This window comes from Dama dama, chromosome 19 (genome assembly GCF_033118175.1).
Source record: "Dama dama isolate Ldn47 chromosome 19, ASM3311817v1, whole genome shotgun sequence".
Taxonomy (NCBI): Eukaryota; Metazoa; Chordata; class Mammalia; order Artiodactyla; family Cervidae; genus Dama; species Dama dama.
Genome location: NC_083699.1, coordinates 61,705,032 through 61,721,659, shown reverse-complemented (window position 1 = coordinate 61,721,659; position 16,628 = coordinate 61,705,032). Strand labels below are relative to the sequence as shown.

Here is a 16,628-nt window from a genome sequence, read left to right as displayed (position 1 = left end):
ACGTGTTTCCCTGGGTTGGCTGTACACTTGCTGGTGGCCAAGTCAAAAAGTTATGTACGATCAGTACAAGATTCATGCTGCACAAGAGGTAAGAACGAACCAGATATTTAGACAAAGCACGGTTATTTGCTCTAGAAAGACTGGGTTTCCTTATAAGGAGGATGTATGTGACGAAAATAACAGCTGCATGGGAGTACTAATAAAAAGTCTGCCACATTTCACATTTGTGTAGTAGGACTCCTAAGTGCAAGCCAAAGGCAGTGCAGCTTGGTAAATCCTGCAATGGCCTAAAATGATGTCAGGTAATTACACAGCCTCACATTGATCTGATTTGATCAAAGCATAAAATGTTTAGAGTAGCTTGAAAATGGAATGACCTTGCTCTCTCAAAAACTGAAACCACACTTGCTCCCCCGTGGGGAGAAGTGTTCTAAGCTTGACTTAGACCAGACTGACAGTACCATGTGTGCAAGTTCAGAGTGAGGCAAAGACTGTCCATCCCCCAGGTTCCCAGCACACTCCAGTTTAATGATCTATAAGAGTGGTTCTCAAACCTGAACACACAGCAGAATCACTGAGGATTGTTAGAACACAATCGCTAGACCCCAATCCCAAGTTCCTAATTCAGTAGGTGTGAGGTGGGCCTTAAAAGGTACATTTCTAATATATCCCCAAGTAACAATGCTGGTGGTTAAAGAACCATATTTTGACAACACAGATCAATTCCAGGGGTCAGCAAACTTTTCCTGACAAGGGCCAAAAAGTCCATTCAGTTTCTGATGCACTACTCTGCATGTGTAATTGCACAATCAGCCACAGACAATACTTAAAATACATGGGCACAAGCATATACTCTAGCAATCCCATTCCTGGGCATATACCAGAGAAAACTCTAATTCAAAAAGAAACATGTACCCCAGTGTTCACTACCGCACTATTTACAACAGCCAGGACATGGAAATGACCTAAATGTCCATCAACAGAGGAATGGATAAAGAAGATGTGGTGCGTATATACGATGCAATACCACTCAGCCATAAAAAAAAGAATGGCATAGTGCCATTTGCAGCAACATGGATGGACCTAGAGATGATTATACTAACTAAAGTAAGTCAGGCAGAGAAAGATAAATACAATATGATATCACTTATGTGTGGAATCTAAAATACAACACAAATGAGCTTATCCACCAAAGAGAAACAGACTCACAGACAAAGAGAACACACTTATGGCTACCAAAGGGGAGAGGAGGTGGGGGAGGGACAAATTAGGAGTTTGGGATTAACAAACTACTACATAGAAAGTAGATAAACAACAAGGACTTATAATACAGCACAGGGAACTATGTTCTATAAATATATGTGTGTGTGTGTGTGTGTGTGTGTTAGTTACTCAGTTGTGTCCAACTCTTTGCAATCTCATGGACTGTAGTCCACCGGTCTCCTCTGTCCATAGAATTCTCCCGGCAAAAATACTGAAGTGGGAGCCCATTCCTTTCTCCAGGGGATCTTCCTGACCTAGGGATCGAACCTGGGTCTCCCACACTGCAGGCAGATTCTTTGCCATCTGAGCCACCAGGAAAGCCAGGATCAAATCCAGTCCACCACCACCTGTTTTAGTAAACAGTTTTACACACCCATGTAAATAGTTGATTTACGATGTTGTGTTAGTTTCTGGTGTACGGCAAATTTGATCCTGCTCTACACCAGCTCGCTGGACCTGTAAGCCCATGCATAGACCAAAAATCTCCCCTTCACTACTGGCCTTGTCATAGTGCCTGAAGGCTGCTAGCAGAGTGTCAAAGTTTTGGTAGTTAACTTTCTTCAAGTGATGCCGCACTGCCGCTACCAGGGCTCGCTGTCTGTCCTTGCCTCGGAGATACTCCCCTGGAAGCCTTCTGTGGATGAGATCACCAACTCCTATTGAAGAGGGAAAGAAAAGTCTTTTATCTGAATTTAAAGTCTGTCACTATTATTCACATCCTAAAAGAGAGAGAGACCTAGCAACTTCTGTGAATGAAAAAACCTAATGCCAAGACTATTAAGCAGCATGACAGAAAACCCTTTTGTATAAAAAAAAAAAAAACACAGTAATTGATGAAAATGAATACTTCTGCTATATGCCACTTCTCCGTTCAATGAAAAAAAGTCTGAATAAATGAATTTTATGAGAGAATCATGAGCCCACCAAGCTATCAAGTCCTCTCCTAAGACAGTAAAGCTCTTGCCTGTCTAAAGAGACAGGCAGACATTTGTCTACAAGGCCGAGAACCTGAAAGCTGGGGCTGATTCCATGGGGGGGGGGGGGGGGGGGTGTCACTCTGTGTGCCTTAGGGCTACTAGACCTCTGGGAAACCTTGAAGAAACTGGACACGAGTTCCCCACTCCTTCCTAGTGTGAGTTTCCATTCTGCCTTCACTCTGCACATCAAGTCTCCATTTCTCTGTCCTGCTTCCCCTACACTGTGACCAGCACGGGAGACCTGCCTCCATTCACAGTCCATTAACTGAGTCCTGACCCACAACCCCAGTAACAACCCCTCCAATCCACCAGCTGCAGCCCCCCAGACCCCACACTTGCTTTCACTTTTCTTTCATGACTTAAAGGAACTTTGTTGAATTATGACACAAAGTATATGCACACTGCCTCTAGACCCCATTTCTTGGATGTTTATGGTGACAGAGATCAGACCAGAGGTGACCACAGTGCTTCAGATGTGAGAGTTTGGTGGATGTCACCAGAAGAAACCTCTCCCTCTGTTCTTTTCCCCGTGGCCTATACCCCACCCTTCCTGCTTTAACTGGCAACTGGCTGTGATATCCTGAGTAGGTTAATTTAAATTGCAACACTGATGGATGCAACCAGAGATTATCATACTAAGTGAAGTAAGTCAGAAGGAGAAAGACAAACCCCATCTGATATCATATGTATGAGGAGTCTAAAATATGACACAAAAGAACCTATCCATGAAACAGAATCACAAACATAGAGAATGGACTGGCAGTTGCCCAAGGGGGAGGTGGGGAGGGATGGATTGGGATTGGCAGATGCAAACTATTATATACAGGATGGACAAACAACAAGGTCCTACTATATAGCACAGGGAAGTATGATCAATACCCTTTGATAAACGATAATGGAGAATTTTAAATATATATATATATATATATATATATATATATATATACACACGTATTTGTATCACTGTGCTATACAGCGGAAATTAATACATTTTAAATCAACTATACTTCAATGCTTAAAAACTGAAAAAATTGCAAATCTGCCTGCACTTCAAAGAAACTAATATTTACACCTACTTTGTGCAAGGCTCTATATTATTAGGGTCTCTCAAGGGTCTCTTTTAATAGGTATTAGTAGCACCTCTAAGTTTATTATAAAGTCAGGAGTTAATCCTGCATATTCTGAGAAAAGCCTTCTTTCTAAGGGTAGACCCTTACTCGTATGCGTGAAAAGCCTACAACCAGTGCTGGTTCCAGGAACAAGGCAAGTGCTCTGAGTGAGATCATCTGAAATGGAGTCAACGTCCAATCAGACCATCCTAAAGTGGGCAAAACCTGAGTAAGGCTCTTTGAGAGGCAATCGAAGTGGTTGGGTGAGGGTGATTTCTGACAAAGCATGGCTGCTCTTCCCCTCCACATTTCTTCCCCTGCCGTCAACCCCCTGGGGGCTGTTCTGTATAAGGAACCCTTGCCACCACCACCCCACCCCCCCCACCCCGCTCTTCCACAAGATGGCCCTTGGTTGAGTTGGTTTTGTTTTTTATCTTGAAAGGCCTTCCAGCTCCATTAACATCCAAAAATAACTACTGAATGGTCAGCCTGCGGGTAAGATGCAGGCTGACACTCTCTTCCAGCCCGGCCCTGAGAGAATACTTATGAAGCTCATGGCAAATCATTGAACCCACGTGCTAATGCAGGAGATGGAAGAGACATGGGTTCCATCCCTGGAGGAGGGCATTAGAAAATTTGTCTGTGTTTCATTATCAACATGATAAACTATGTGTTGGATTCATTGATTCATGCTATAAATACCTGGAAAACAATGTACTGTGCACAAGACCCCACGAATCCAACAGACAGCAAGTTGGGGCACCCACCAGCATGAAACTGCCCTCAAGTAGGCAGTTGACCATGATTATCTACTTGTTTTTCAGACTAACTGATGGATTTCCTAAATCACTTCTTACCCACTCCTAGGAGTATGAAGAGCCTCTGAGATGGGCAGACATCCATTAAACACATAACAGTTGATCTAAAAAAGAAGTATGATCTCCTAACATGGTGACTCACGATGCTCTAGAACATCATGTTGCATTAGCAAATAAGTATTTTATTTGTTAGTGAGTAGACTTTAGCTAACACCCTTTCAGTGTGTGTTCTAAGTCATTTCAGCTGTGTCTGATTCTTTGCCACGCTATGGGCTGCATAGCCCGCCAGGCTCCTCTGTCCATGGGATTCTCCAAGCAAGAGTACTGGAGTGGATTGCCATGCCCTCCTCCAGGGATCGAACCCATGTCTCTTCCGTCTCCTGAACTGGCACATGGGTTCTTTACCACGAGGGCCACCTGGGAGGTCCCTAAAATTTAGTGTACATGAGAGCCTACTGAATCAGAATTATCTGGGCATGGGTCCCAGGAACCCATATTTAATAAACTCTATAATTCTATGGGATTATAATGCAGGTAGACTGCAGACTATATTTTGAAAACCACTAATACGCAGCTCAATCCTAATAAGCTTTCAAATAGTTTTCCCTGGGGAAGGTTGCTACTTGATCACTTAGCATCAAAGACAAGATCCTGGTAAGTTTCTTCCGCTACTTCGTAGATTGGTTCATTGATCAACTGGTGGGAAGAGTGGTTCTTCAGTGTATGGTGGCACAGTGCTTTCTGGAAGCTGAATGCCCCTACGGTTCATCTGGGAATGTTGTGAAAATGCCGTATCTGATTCGGGAGGTCTGAGGGTAGAACCCAAGAGTCTGCTTCTCTAAGAGCCTTGCAGGGACACCAACACTGCCTGTCTGCAACCACATTTTGAGTGCAAGGACCTGGTACAATATTTGAAATCATTAAAAAGTTGCTTCAGTTCACTTTTGCTTGTTTAATATAGGCCTTATTTATATTCTAAATAAAATTCTAAGCCTTAACTACACTTAAAGAATTCATTACCAGGGCTTTAAACTGTACCTGTTTCAAATATAATATGAAAATGTTGCTACTTTCTTGTGCTACAAATTGTTCTCATTAATGTTAATATAATATTTTAAGCCTTTAAAATTGGAAGCTTTGAGAGAAGGAGATGGTGAACTTCACTGCATGATTTGGGGGGGGGGGGGGGGGGCAGGATTTTACCTTTGTTTGCTTTTTTAAAAGAAACTGTATATTTACCGTAGTCCTCAGGACGGAGACAAGCCCCAAATGTGTGGTCTGGGGGAACATTCATTGTTTCCGCAATTCTATCAAAGAAAAAATTTCTTTAGTGAAAATTCCCACCACATGGCATCCCTGGAATTTAAAATATGTTTTCCATACGTTTTTAATCACCTATATATTCTCCTATAACCAAACTATAAAGATCAAACAGAAGTTCTCCAACAGATCTTTAATCTCCAACTCACATTAGCAACGGCTGAATGCTTTCACTGGCTTTCAGTGAAAAGGCCCAAATGGAAAAAGAAAAAACAGAACATGGTCCCAAAGTAGAATTATGGAAGTATCCATGTATACAAACATACTCTATCTATAGAGAGAGAGGAGAGGAAAATGTAACACAATAAGTTAAATTTCTGAGATCCTAGAAATAAAGTTTTACATAAAATTCTTCCTCTTTCTTTTCCAAATGCCCTCTCCCTTTTGGAGACTCAGTACTTTCCTGGAACCCCAAGCTCTTAGGTGGTTAACAGGGTTCTCTGATTAACACAAAATGATGATTCTTCTTTAATAGATAGACTCTAATAGAACACAAAGCAACATTTATGACAGGAGTACTTTGTAAATTTGATCCAAAAACATTATCAATTTTAAGTTACTCATGAACTTACGGATCTAAAGCTCTCCCAAGTCTATGTTGAAACTTTTCTTTGAAATCATCAACTCTCTTGGATACAATCTTAGCTCCTCTTTTCCTATAAAATTAGAAAATTGTCAGGTGTTTATATTACTCAAAGTATTCTTGGCTACCAAATATACATACAGTGAAGAATACCATAGTATCATTTGGGTCAGTTCAGCTCACTTCAGTCACTCAGTCATGTCTGACTCTGCGACCCCATGGACTCCAGCACACCAGGCTTCCCTGTCCATCACCAACTCCCGGAGCTTGCTCAAACTCATGTCCATGGAGTCGGTGATGCCATTCAACCATCTCATCCTCTGTCGTCCCCTGCTCCTCCCACCTTCAATCTTTCCCAGCATCAGGGTCTTTTTTCGCATCACATGGCCAAAGTATTGGAGTTTCAGCTTCAGCATCATTCCTTCCAATGAATAGTCAGGACTGATTTCCCTTAGCATTGACTGGTTGGATCTCCTTGCAGTCCAAGAGACTCTCAAGAGTCTTCAACACCACAGTTCAAAAGCATCAATTCTTCGGCACTCAGCTTTCTTTATAGTCCAACTCTCACATCCATACATGACTATTGGAAAAACCATAGCTTTGACTAGACAGACCTTTGTTGGCAAAGTAGTGTCTCTGCTTTTTAATATGCTGTCTAGGTTGGTCATAGCTTTTCTTCCAAGGAGCATGCATCTTTTAATTTCATGGCTAAAGTCACTATCTGCAGTGATTTTGGAGCCCCCAAAATTAAAGCCTCTCACTGTTTCCACTGTGTCCCCATCTATTTGCCATGAAGTGATGGGACTGGATGCCATGATCTTAGTTTTCTGAATGTTTAGTCTTAAGCCAACTTTTCCACTCTTCTCTTTCACTTTCATCAAGAGGCTCTTTAGTTCTTCACTTTCTGCTAGGAGGGTGGTGTCATCTGCATATCTGAGGTTACTGATATTTCTCCCAGCAATCTTGATCCTAGCTTGTGCTCCATCCAGCCTGGCTTTATCCACTCTCCGAAGAATGAAACTGGTCATTTTAGGAGAACGAGTTGGAATGGTGCGCAGCTCGGTCTCCTGGCGCGGTGTGTCTCAGCGGCGCTGATCCGACTGGAGCCCCGCTCCCCCGGCGCCCGCGGACCCCACGCCCACCCACTCAGCCTAGTGCTCCTCTGTGGGCTTCTGCGAAGCCAGCCAGAGACACAGAACCTGAGCTGAGTCCAGCCTGAGCGGCAAACTCCAGCCTGCCAGCAACAAGGAGCAGGATGGTGTGGCGGAGGAAGATGGCGGAATAGAAGGACGTGTAGTCATCTTCTCCTGCCAGAACTCCAAAATTACAACTCACTGCTGAACAACCATGGACAGGAGTATGTTGGACCCAGCAAAAAAAGATACCACACATCCAAGAACAAATGAGAAGCCCCAGCAAGACAGTGAGGTTGAAGTCACTCAGTCGTGTCCGACTCTTTGTGACCCCATGGACTTTAGCCTACCGGGTTCCTCCATCCATGGGATTTTCCAGGCAAGAATACTGGAGTGGGTTGCCATTTCCATCTCCAGAAGATCTTCCTGACCCAGGGCTTGAACCCGGGTCTCCCGCATTGTAGGCACACGCTTTACCATATGAGCCACCAGGGAAGCTCAAAAAGGGGACGCTGTGGCTGCATGGGCTGGGAGACGAACCCAGGCCTCCCGCGTGGCAGGCAACAATTCTACCACTGAACACCCAAGCAAGACAGTAGGAGAGGTGAAATCACGTTTCGAATCAAACCCCAAACCCAACAGAGACACTTGGCGGACTCAAACAAACCTTGTGTGTACCAGCACCCAGAGACTGAGACAGAACTGTGTTTGAGATCTCTTCAAGAAAATTACAGATAGCAAGGGAACATTTCACACAAAGATGGGCACGGTAAAGGACAGAAATGGTATGGACCTAACTGAAGCAGAAGATATTAAGAAGAGATGGCAAGAATACACAGAAGAACTATACGAAAAAGATCCTCATGACCAAAATAATCACGATGGTGTGATCACTCACCTAGAGCCAGATATCCTGGAATGTGAAGTCAAATGGGCCTTAGGAAGCATCACTATGAACAAAGCTAGAGGAGGTGTTGAAATTCCAGCTGAGCTATTTCAAATCCTAAAAGATGATGCTGTGAAAGTGCTGCACTCAATATGTCAGCGAGTTGGGAAAACTCAGCAGTGGCCACAGGAATGTAAAAGGTCAGTTTTCATTCCAATCCCTAAGAAAGGTAGTGCCAAAGAATGCTCAAGGTACCACACAATTGCACTCATCTCACATGCTAGCAAAGTAACGCTCAGAATTCTCCCAGCCAGGCTTCAACAGTGCATGAACTGTGAACTTCCAGATGTTCAAATTGGACTTAGAAAAGACAGAGGAACCAGAGATCAAATTGCCAACATCAGTTGGGTCATCGAAAAAGCACAAGAGTTCCAGAAAAATATTTGTGTCTGCTTAATTGACTACACCAAAGGATTTGACTGTATGGATCACAACAAACTATGGAAAATTCTTAAAGAGATGGGAATACCAGACCACCTGACCTGCCTCCTGGGAAATCTCTATGCAGGTCAAAAAACAACAGTTAGAACTTGACATGGAACAACAGACTCATTCCAGATTGGGAAAGGAGTACTGTATATTGTTAAGGCTGTATATTGTCACCCTGCTTATTTAACTCATATGCAGAGTACATCATTCAAAATGCCATGATCATTTGGATCACCAAAAACTAAATTCAATTTCAAAAGAAATTATATGCTAGAAAGAAAGCTTTCTGTGTTTAATCTTCTATCATGTATATTCCTTTATAAAGATAAGTAACAGAATACAAAATTTTGATTTAAAAGTAAGACAAAAATTTTTCAGTAAACAAAACCAAAGTGTTAATATCATTCATATAACTCCTAAGATTTATAACAGAAAAGTGAGCATTAAAGAAATAACCAAAGGATATAAACAATTTACAACTAGTAAGCAAATATATGGAGAAATTATAATACTCTACAGTAACAAAAGAAATAAAAAGAACAACAAAATATCATTTTTAACATAGTACATATTTAAGTACATCACTATATAGATAGAGAGAAAAAAAGAATATCTAACATTGGCAAATAGTATGGCAAAACACTTGCAGTTGCTAGTGCAAATGATGATAATTCTTTTAGAAATAATTTGGCAATATGATTCAAACAGGATAAAAATATTCACCCTTTTATCCAATCTGAAAACCAATCATAAGGAGATAATCCACATAATTAAAAGTCTGAAAAAATTATATTTATAAAAATGCTTGTAGTCTCACTGACTATAACGGAAAAAAAAGAAAAGAATCTAAGTGTTCAGTCCTGGAGGGTGATTAATCACATCACATTAACAAGAACACACTCTATGTGCATTCTAAATATTGGTTATTAAGAATACACAGCCATATAAAATTATTTTATGTTAAGTGCCAAAACAGGATATAAAGTGGAATTGCACTCTGATTAAAGTTATGCAAAAACAAAAGGTATGCAAAAATTGACATAGGAAGCCACAGTAGAAAGAAATAAATGAAAAAGATAATAAAGGTTGAATTAAGGTGACAGGATTATGGGTGATTTGATTTTATTTTGCCAATTTTCTGTAATATAATTTCATTACTTCCACCACTGTGATTGAGTAAGAATTTCTTTTGAGAACTGTAAAATTACAACACCACTATTTAATAACATTAATAAACCTCTATTGTTTTGCTAAGACTAAAAACAGGGAACTTAAAATTCTTAAACTCCTTTTGCTTTTAAAACTATTCCCTGTACTGGAGAAATACAAAGCTGAATAAAATTTGGGAGAAGAGTGACACTCTGTGGAGAAACAAAAGATGAAAGATTAAGTAATTCATCTCTCATTTCTTTATTTACTTCCCATTAGTTCAAAAAGAGAGAAAAAGAACAATGGGGTAAAGTCAGAATAAATTAAAGGCAGTTTGAAGGCCATAATTTGAACATATAAAGTTGACAGTCTGAAACCAGCTCCAAGGGGCTTAATTAGGAACATGCCCGGACGGCAAAAAGGAGGATTCTAAGCCACATAGCCCTCGCTTCTCAGCCTAACACCGCCTAGGACATGTTGCTGGGAGAATCGGGAACTATTTGTGAGCAGCCGTGTATGTCAGAGAATCAACAGCTGTAATCATTACACACCTCACCTCATTCACTCACCAATCAAGTCTTCTGCGTGCCAGTCACACAGTCACACACACACACAGTCTATCATTTCTAGATTCTAACTGATTCTTCTGGCCAGGTCATAAGCATAATATAGATACAGGTAATTTTATGAAGGAAATATATTCCTTCATTGTATATATCCCCAATAACTCTTGAATTGTGAACTTCCAGATATTCAAGCTGGTTTTAGAAAAGGCAGAGGAACCAGAGATCAAATTGCCAACATCCGCTGAATCATAGAAAAAGCAAAAGAGTTCCAGAAAAACATCTATTTCTGTTTTATTGACTATGCCAAAGTCTTTGACTGTGTGGATCACAACAAACTGTGGAAAATTCTGAAAGAGATGGGAAAACCAGACCACCTGACCTGTCTCTTGAGAAATCTGTATGCAGGTCAGGAAGCAACGGTTAGAACTGGACATGGAATAACAGACTAGTTCCAAATAGGAAAAGAAGTACGTCAAGGCTGTATATTGTCACCCTGCTTATTTAACTTATATGCAGAGTACATCATGAGAAACACTGGGCTGGAAGAAGCACAAACTGGAATCAAGATTGCTGGGAGAAATATCAATAACCTCAGATATGCAGACGACATCACCCTCTTGGCAGAAAGTGAAGAGGAACTAAAAAACCTCTTGATCAAAGTGAAGGACGAGAGTGGAAAAGTTGGCTTAAAGCTCAACATTAAGAAAACTAGGATCATGGCATCTGATCCTATCACTTCATGGGAAATAGATGGGGAAACAGTGGAAACAGTGTCAGACTTTATTTTTTTGGGCTCCAAAATCACTGCAGATGGTGATTGCAGTCATGAAATTAAAAGACACTTACTCCTTGGAAGGAAAGTTATGACCAACCTGGATAGCATATTTAAAACCAAAGACATTACTTTGCCAACAAAGATCCGCCTAGTCAAGGCTATGGCTTTTCCAGTAGTCACGTATGGATGTGAGAGCTGGACTATAAAGAAAGCTGAACGCCGAAAAATTGATGCTTTTGAACTGTGGTGTTGGAGAAGACTCTTGAGAGTCTCTTGGACTGCAAGAAGATCCAACCAGTCCTTTCTAAAGGAGATCAGTCCTGGGTGTTCATTGGAAGCACTGATGCTGAAGCTGAAACTCCAATACTTTGGCCACCTGATATGAAGAGCTGACTCATTGGAAAAGACCCTAATGCTAGGAAGGATCGAAGGCAGGAGGAGAAGGGGATGACAGAGAATGAGTTGGCTAGATGGCATCACCGACTCGATGGACATGGGTTTGGGTGGACTCCGGGAGTTGGCGATGGACAGGGAGGCCTGGTATGCTGCGGTTCATGGGCCTCAAAGAGTCAGACACGACTGAGCAACTGAACTGAACTAAACTGAACTGGAGGCAAATGTACGTTGAATAGTGCATATCACATTAAGATGTAAGCAAAATAGAAATAGATTCACAGACGTAGAAGACAAACTTAACAGTTGCCAAAGGGGAACGGGGGTATAAATTAGGAATTTGGGATTGACATATACATACTACATACTATATATAAAATAGATAACCAGTATATATAACAGGTAATATAGTTCCCTTCGCTATACAGTAGGCCCTGTTTAGCACAGGGAACTATATTCCATATCTTCTAATAACTTACAATGGAAAAGAATCTGAAATACTATATATTTTATATATATATATATATTTATGTATAACTGAATCCCTTTATTGAGTACCTGAAATTAACACAACATCATAAATCAACCAGACTTCAGTTGCACTTCCCCGGGGGCTCTGCCTGCAGTGCAGGAGACCCAGGCTCGATCCCTGGGTCAGTAAGATCCCCTGGAGAAGGAAATGGCAACCCACTCCAGTATTCTTGCCTGGAGAACCCCATGGACGGAGAAGCCGGTGGGATAGTCCATGGGGTCGCAAAGAGTAAGACACGACTGAGTGACTTCACTTTCTTTCTTTCTATACTTCAATTAAAAATAAATAAGACAAAAAAGAAGAAAATAGAAACCAAAAAAATGAGCTGTAAATGAATATGCTTAATTCCAAGCACAAGCTGGAATCAAGACTGCCGGGAGAAATAGCAATAACTTCAGATATGCAAATGACACCAACCTTATGGCACAAAGCAAAGAGGAATTAAAGAGTCTCTTGATGAAAGTGAAAGAGGAGAGTGAAAAAGTTGGCTTAAAGCTCAACATTCAGGTAGAACGCTTTACTGCCTGAGCTACCGGAGAAGCCTAAAGCTCAACATTCAGAAAACTAAGATGATGCCATCCGGCCCCATTACTTCATGGCAAATAGATGGGGAAACAATGTGAGAGACTTCATTTTCTTGGGCTCCAAAATCAGATGGTGACTGCAGCCATGAAATTAAAAGACACTTACTCCTTGCAAGAAAAGCTATGACCAACCTAGACAGCATATTAAAAAGCAGAGACATTACTTTACAGACAAAGGTCCATATAGCCAAAGTTATCGTTTTTCCAGTAGTCATGTATGGATGTGAGAGTTGGACCATAAATAAAGCTGAGTGCCGAAAACTGATGCTTTGGAACTGGTGTTGGAGAAGACTCTTGAGAGTTCCTTGGACTGCAAGGAGATCCAACCAGTCCACCCTAAAGGAAATCAGTCCTGGGTGTTCATTGGAAGGAATGATGCTGAAGCTGAAACTCCAATACTTTGGCCACCTGATGCGAAGAACTGACTCATTGAAAAGACCCTGATGCTGGGAAAGATTGAAGGCAGGAGGAGAAGGGGACGACAGAGGATGAGATGGTTGGATGGCATCACTGACTCAATGGACATGAGTTTGGGTAAACTCCAGGAGGTGGTGATGGACAGGGAGGCCTGGTGTGCTGCAGTTCATGGGGTCGCAGAGTCAGACACAACTGAGCGACTGAACTGAGCTGACTGAACTGATCTAGTCAAGTATTTAAATAATTTCTTCATGTTTTCCTTTATGTATGTTTTCACCACTTTAATAGTGATAAATGAATGAATGTTTGTTTTAGGAGCTCTTCTATATCCTAAAAAAAAAAAAAAAAACCACTGTCTCCTATAGTTTTTCTAAAATATGGAAGGGCTTCCCTGGTGGTTCAGATGGTAAAGAAGGCCTGCCACGCGGGAGACCAGGGTTCGATCTGTGGCTCAGGAAGATCCCCTGGAGAAGGGAAAGGTTACCCAGGAAAGAATTTCTTCTCTTTGTGCTTTACCTTTATTGCTTTGAATAATTCAAATATCAGAAATTCATATATTAAATAAAAAGGGAGTGGAAGAAGAATGGAAATCCCGGTTTCAGGCCTGTGATCACAGAGTAAGTGCCTACAGCCTTGGTGCAGTCCTAAGGGCAGCCTCTGGAGAGACACTGCTGGGTTTCAGCCCTACCCCTAGCACTTACCTGTGTGATCTCGGGCACAGGACTTAACTTCTCTGTACCTCAGTTTCTTCGTCTGTAAAATGGAAAGGCTAAAAATTACAGTACAGCTACCTCCTAGAGTTGCTGTAGGTAGGATCAAATTAATCATATATAAAGTACTTAGCACTTTGCCTCTATAACTGGGAGCTGCCATCTCAGCTATCAGACAAGCAAGTGAGCGAGGCATATTGGGTGCCTGGGGGAAGCAAACATGTATGCCTGATGGGGCACGTGGAAATTTGGAGGAGGGCAGTGTATTCTTTAAAGAGGGCAGAAAGGCTCGAAACCTGGTGCAAATGAACTTATTCACAAAACAGAAGCGGCGTCACAGATGTAGCTTGAGTGCTAGCTTACTTCAGTTGTGTCTGACTCTTTGTGACCCCATGGACAGTAGCTCGCTGGCTCCTGCGTCCATGGGATTCTCCAGGCAAGAATACTGGAGTGGGTTGCCATGGCTTCCTCCAGGGGATCTTCCTGATCCAGGGATCGAGGCCATGTTTCTTACGTCTCCTGCGTTTGTAGGCAGGTTCTATACCCACTCCAGTGTTCTGGCCTGGAGAATTCCATGGACTGTATAGTCCATGGGGTTGTAAAGAGTCGGACACGATTGAGTGACTTTCATTTTCACTTTCTTCACCACTAGCGCCACCTGGGAAGCAGATGGAGAAAACAAACTGAAGGTCACCAGGGGGAAAGCAGGGGGTAAACTGGAAAACTGGGACTGGCATCCAGACACCACGGTCTATAAACCAGATGATTAAGAAGGCCTACTGCTCAGCACAGGGAGCTCCGCCCGGTCCTCGCTGATTCGGGAAAAGGACCTTACAGAAACAGGAATCTACATGTGGGTGTATATATAATGGATTCACCCTGCTGTACACCCAAAACTACACAACACTGTAAGTCAACAATGCGCCACTAAAAATTAATCTTAAAAAATTACAAGTGAAAAAACTTTTTAAAAACAGAGGGTAGAGGGCAAAACAAACCCACTCCCACCACTGAATGTATAGAAATGCAGGTCCCGTATGTTCATTTCCTGGGGTTGCGAGGACAAATTACCACAAGCTTGTGGCTTAAAACAGTAGAAACATATTCTCCCACAGGTCGAGAGACCAGAAGTCTGAGACCGCGGTGACAGCCAGGCCACATGCCCCCTGAAGGCTCTGGGGAGACCCTGTTCATCGCTTCCTCCAACATCTGGAGGCTGCTGCATTTCTGGCCTTCCTTGCTTGACACCACATCATTCCCGTCTCTGCCATCTTCACCTCACGGCCTACTCCACATGTCTTCTCTTCTTCTGTCTTAAATCTCCCTCAGCCTTTCCCTTATTAGGACACTTGCTACTGGATTTTGGCCCCACCCAGATCATCCAGGGGCTTCCCAGGTGGCGCTAGTGGTAAAGAAGCCGCCTGCCAATGCAGGAGACATGAGACATGGGTTCCGTCCCTGGGTGGGGAAGATCCCCTGGAAGAGGGCACGGCAACCCACTCCAATATTCTTGCCTGGAGAATCCCACAGACACAGGAGCCTGGAGGGCTGCAGTATGCAAAGAGTCAGACATGACTGAAGCGACTTAGCACACATGCACAGATCATCCAAAATGATCTCTTCATCTCAAGATCTTTCACTGAATTGCATTTACAAGGACCCTTTTCCCATATAAGATAACCATCACAGGTTCTTGGAATTAGAACGTGGACATCTTTGAAGGCCACTATTCAACCCACTACACCAGCATTTTCAATCCTCTGATTTTTTTCAGCATACTAGGAAATAGAGGATTTTACTTTGTTTGTTGCCTTAGATATAAGACAAGAAATGAAAAACTAAGGAAACTTATTTTAATATCTTAGGAAAGCAGTCAAGTGTAGAATGCAGGTGTAAACAGGTCACAGTTTGTAAGAGTTAAGTCAGGTGCTCAGGTGCCCAACTAACTACTAAAGAAAGTTGAATGATAGATGACACGTGAATTACACGCTGTCTTTGTAGAGACAATCTACCCAAAAGTCCATGATCTTTAAGGAACGTAGTAGGGTGGGTCCCATGGATAAAAAACAATTCATGTATGTCTTCTGATCAGCTGAAAGTGTAAGTGAGTCATGTCCAACTCTTTGTGACCCCATGGACTGTAGCCTATCAGACTCCTCCATCCATGGGATTCTCTAGGCAGGAATACTGGAGTGGGCTGCCATTTCCTTCTCCAGGAGATCTTCCCAACTCAGGGATTGAACCCGGGTCTCCCGCATTGTAGGCAGACGCTTTACCGTCTGAGCCACCAAGGAAGTCCTCTGATCTGCTGAAAAGGCATGAAATAACTTCAGAATCACACACAAGGAATTCCCTGCCTGTCCAGTGGTTAGAACTCTGTGCTTCCACAGCAAGGTGCCTAGGTTCAATCCCTGGTGGGGGAATCAGGTCCTGCAAGCCACATGGTCAAAAACAGACAAACGAAAAACCAGTATCATGGTGATCTCTGGGGAAACTGGATAGTTTAGAAGACATATCACTGTGTATCTTTTTATATTATTTTTATGTTTGAACCATGTCAATGCATTACCTCTAAAAGAAAAAAAAAACAAGTTTAATTAACTTTTAAGTCTATATGCCATTTATCTAACACTTGTTCCAAGACACAACATACTTACATTTGTAGTTCATGAAGCCAATGTAAAGTTTTTGCCATGTTTTGTCCATCATTAAAATGTGGTGTTGGGATCCCATACAAGTTAAATCTATGAAAACTTGATGGGTTATACTTCCGGTTCTTTGCTTCTCCTAAGAAAAGAAAAGGGAAGACTTCTGACTTAAGCAACACAGCTTTATGCAAGAGGCACATGATGTTCTCAGTAACAAGGAATATGCCAGTGGGAGAAAGAGTGACATTGTAACAGTGCAGGAAACTCCAGATTTGG

The 16,628-nt window shown here is 42.1% G+C and overlaps 1 protein-coding gene across 1 annotated transcript in view; it reads right to left on the bottom strand.

Moving 5' to 3' along the window:
* EFHB (EF-hand domain family member B) overlaps nucleotides 1–16,628 on the bottom strand; it is a 59,356-nt gene that overhangs the window by 14,760 nt on the left and 27,968 nt on the right. Inside the window, exons 6-9 of the mRNA XM_061167953.1 lie at nucleotides 16,362–16,491; nucleotides 6,060–6,143; nucleotides 5,407–5,474; nucleotides 1,765–1,919 (exon numbers count right to left, since the gene is read on the bottom strand). Of these exons, the coding sequence (XP_061023936.1) occupies nucleotides 1,765–1,919; nucleotides 5,407–5,474; nucleotides 6,060–6,143; nucleotides 16,362–16,491 (437 nt within the window). The remainder of the gene's footprint in view (nucleotides 1–1,764; nucleotides 1,920–5,406; nucleotides 5,475–6,059; nucleotides 6,144–16,361; nucleotides 16,492–16,628) is intronic.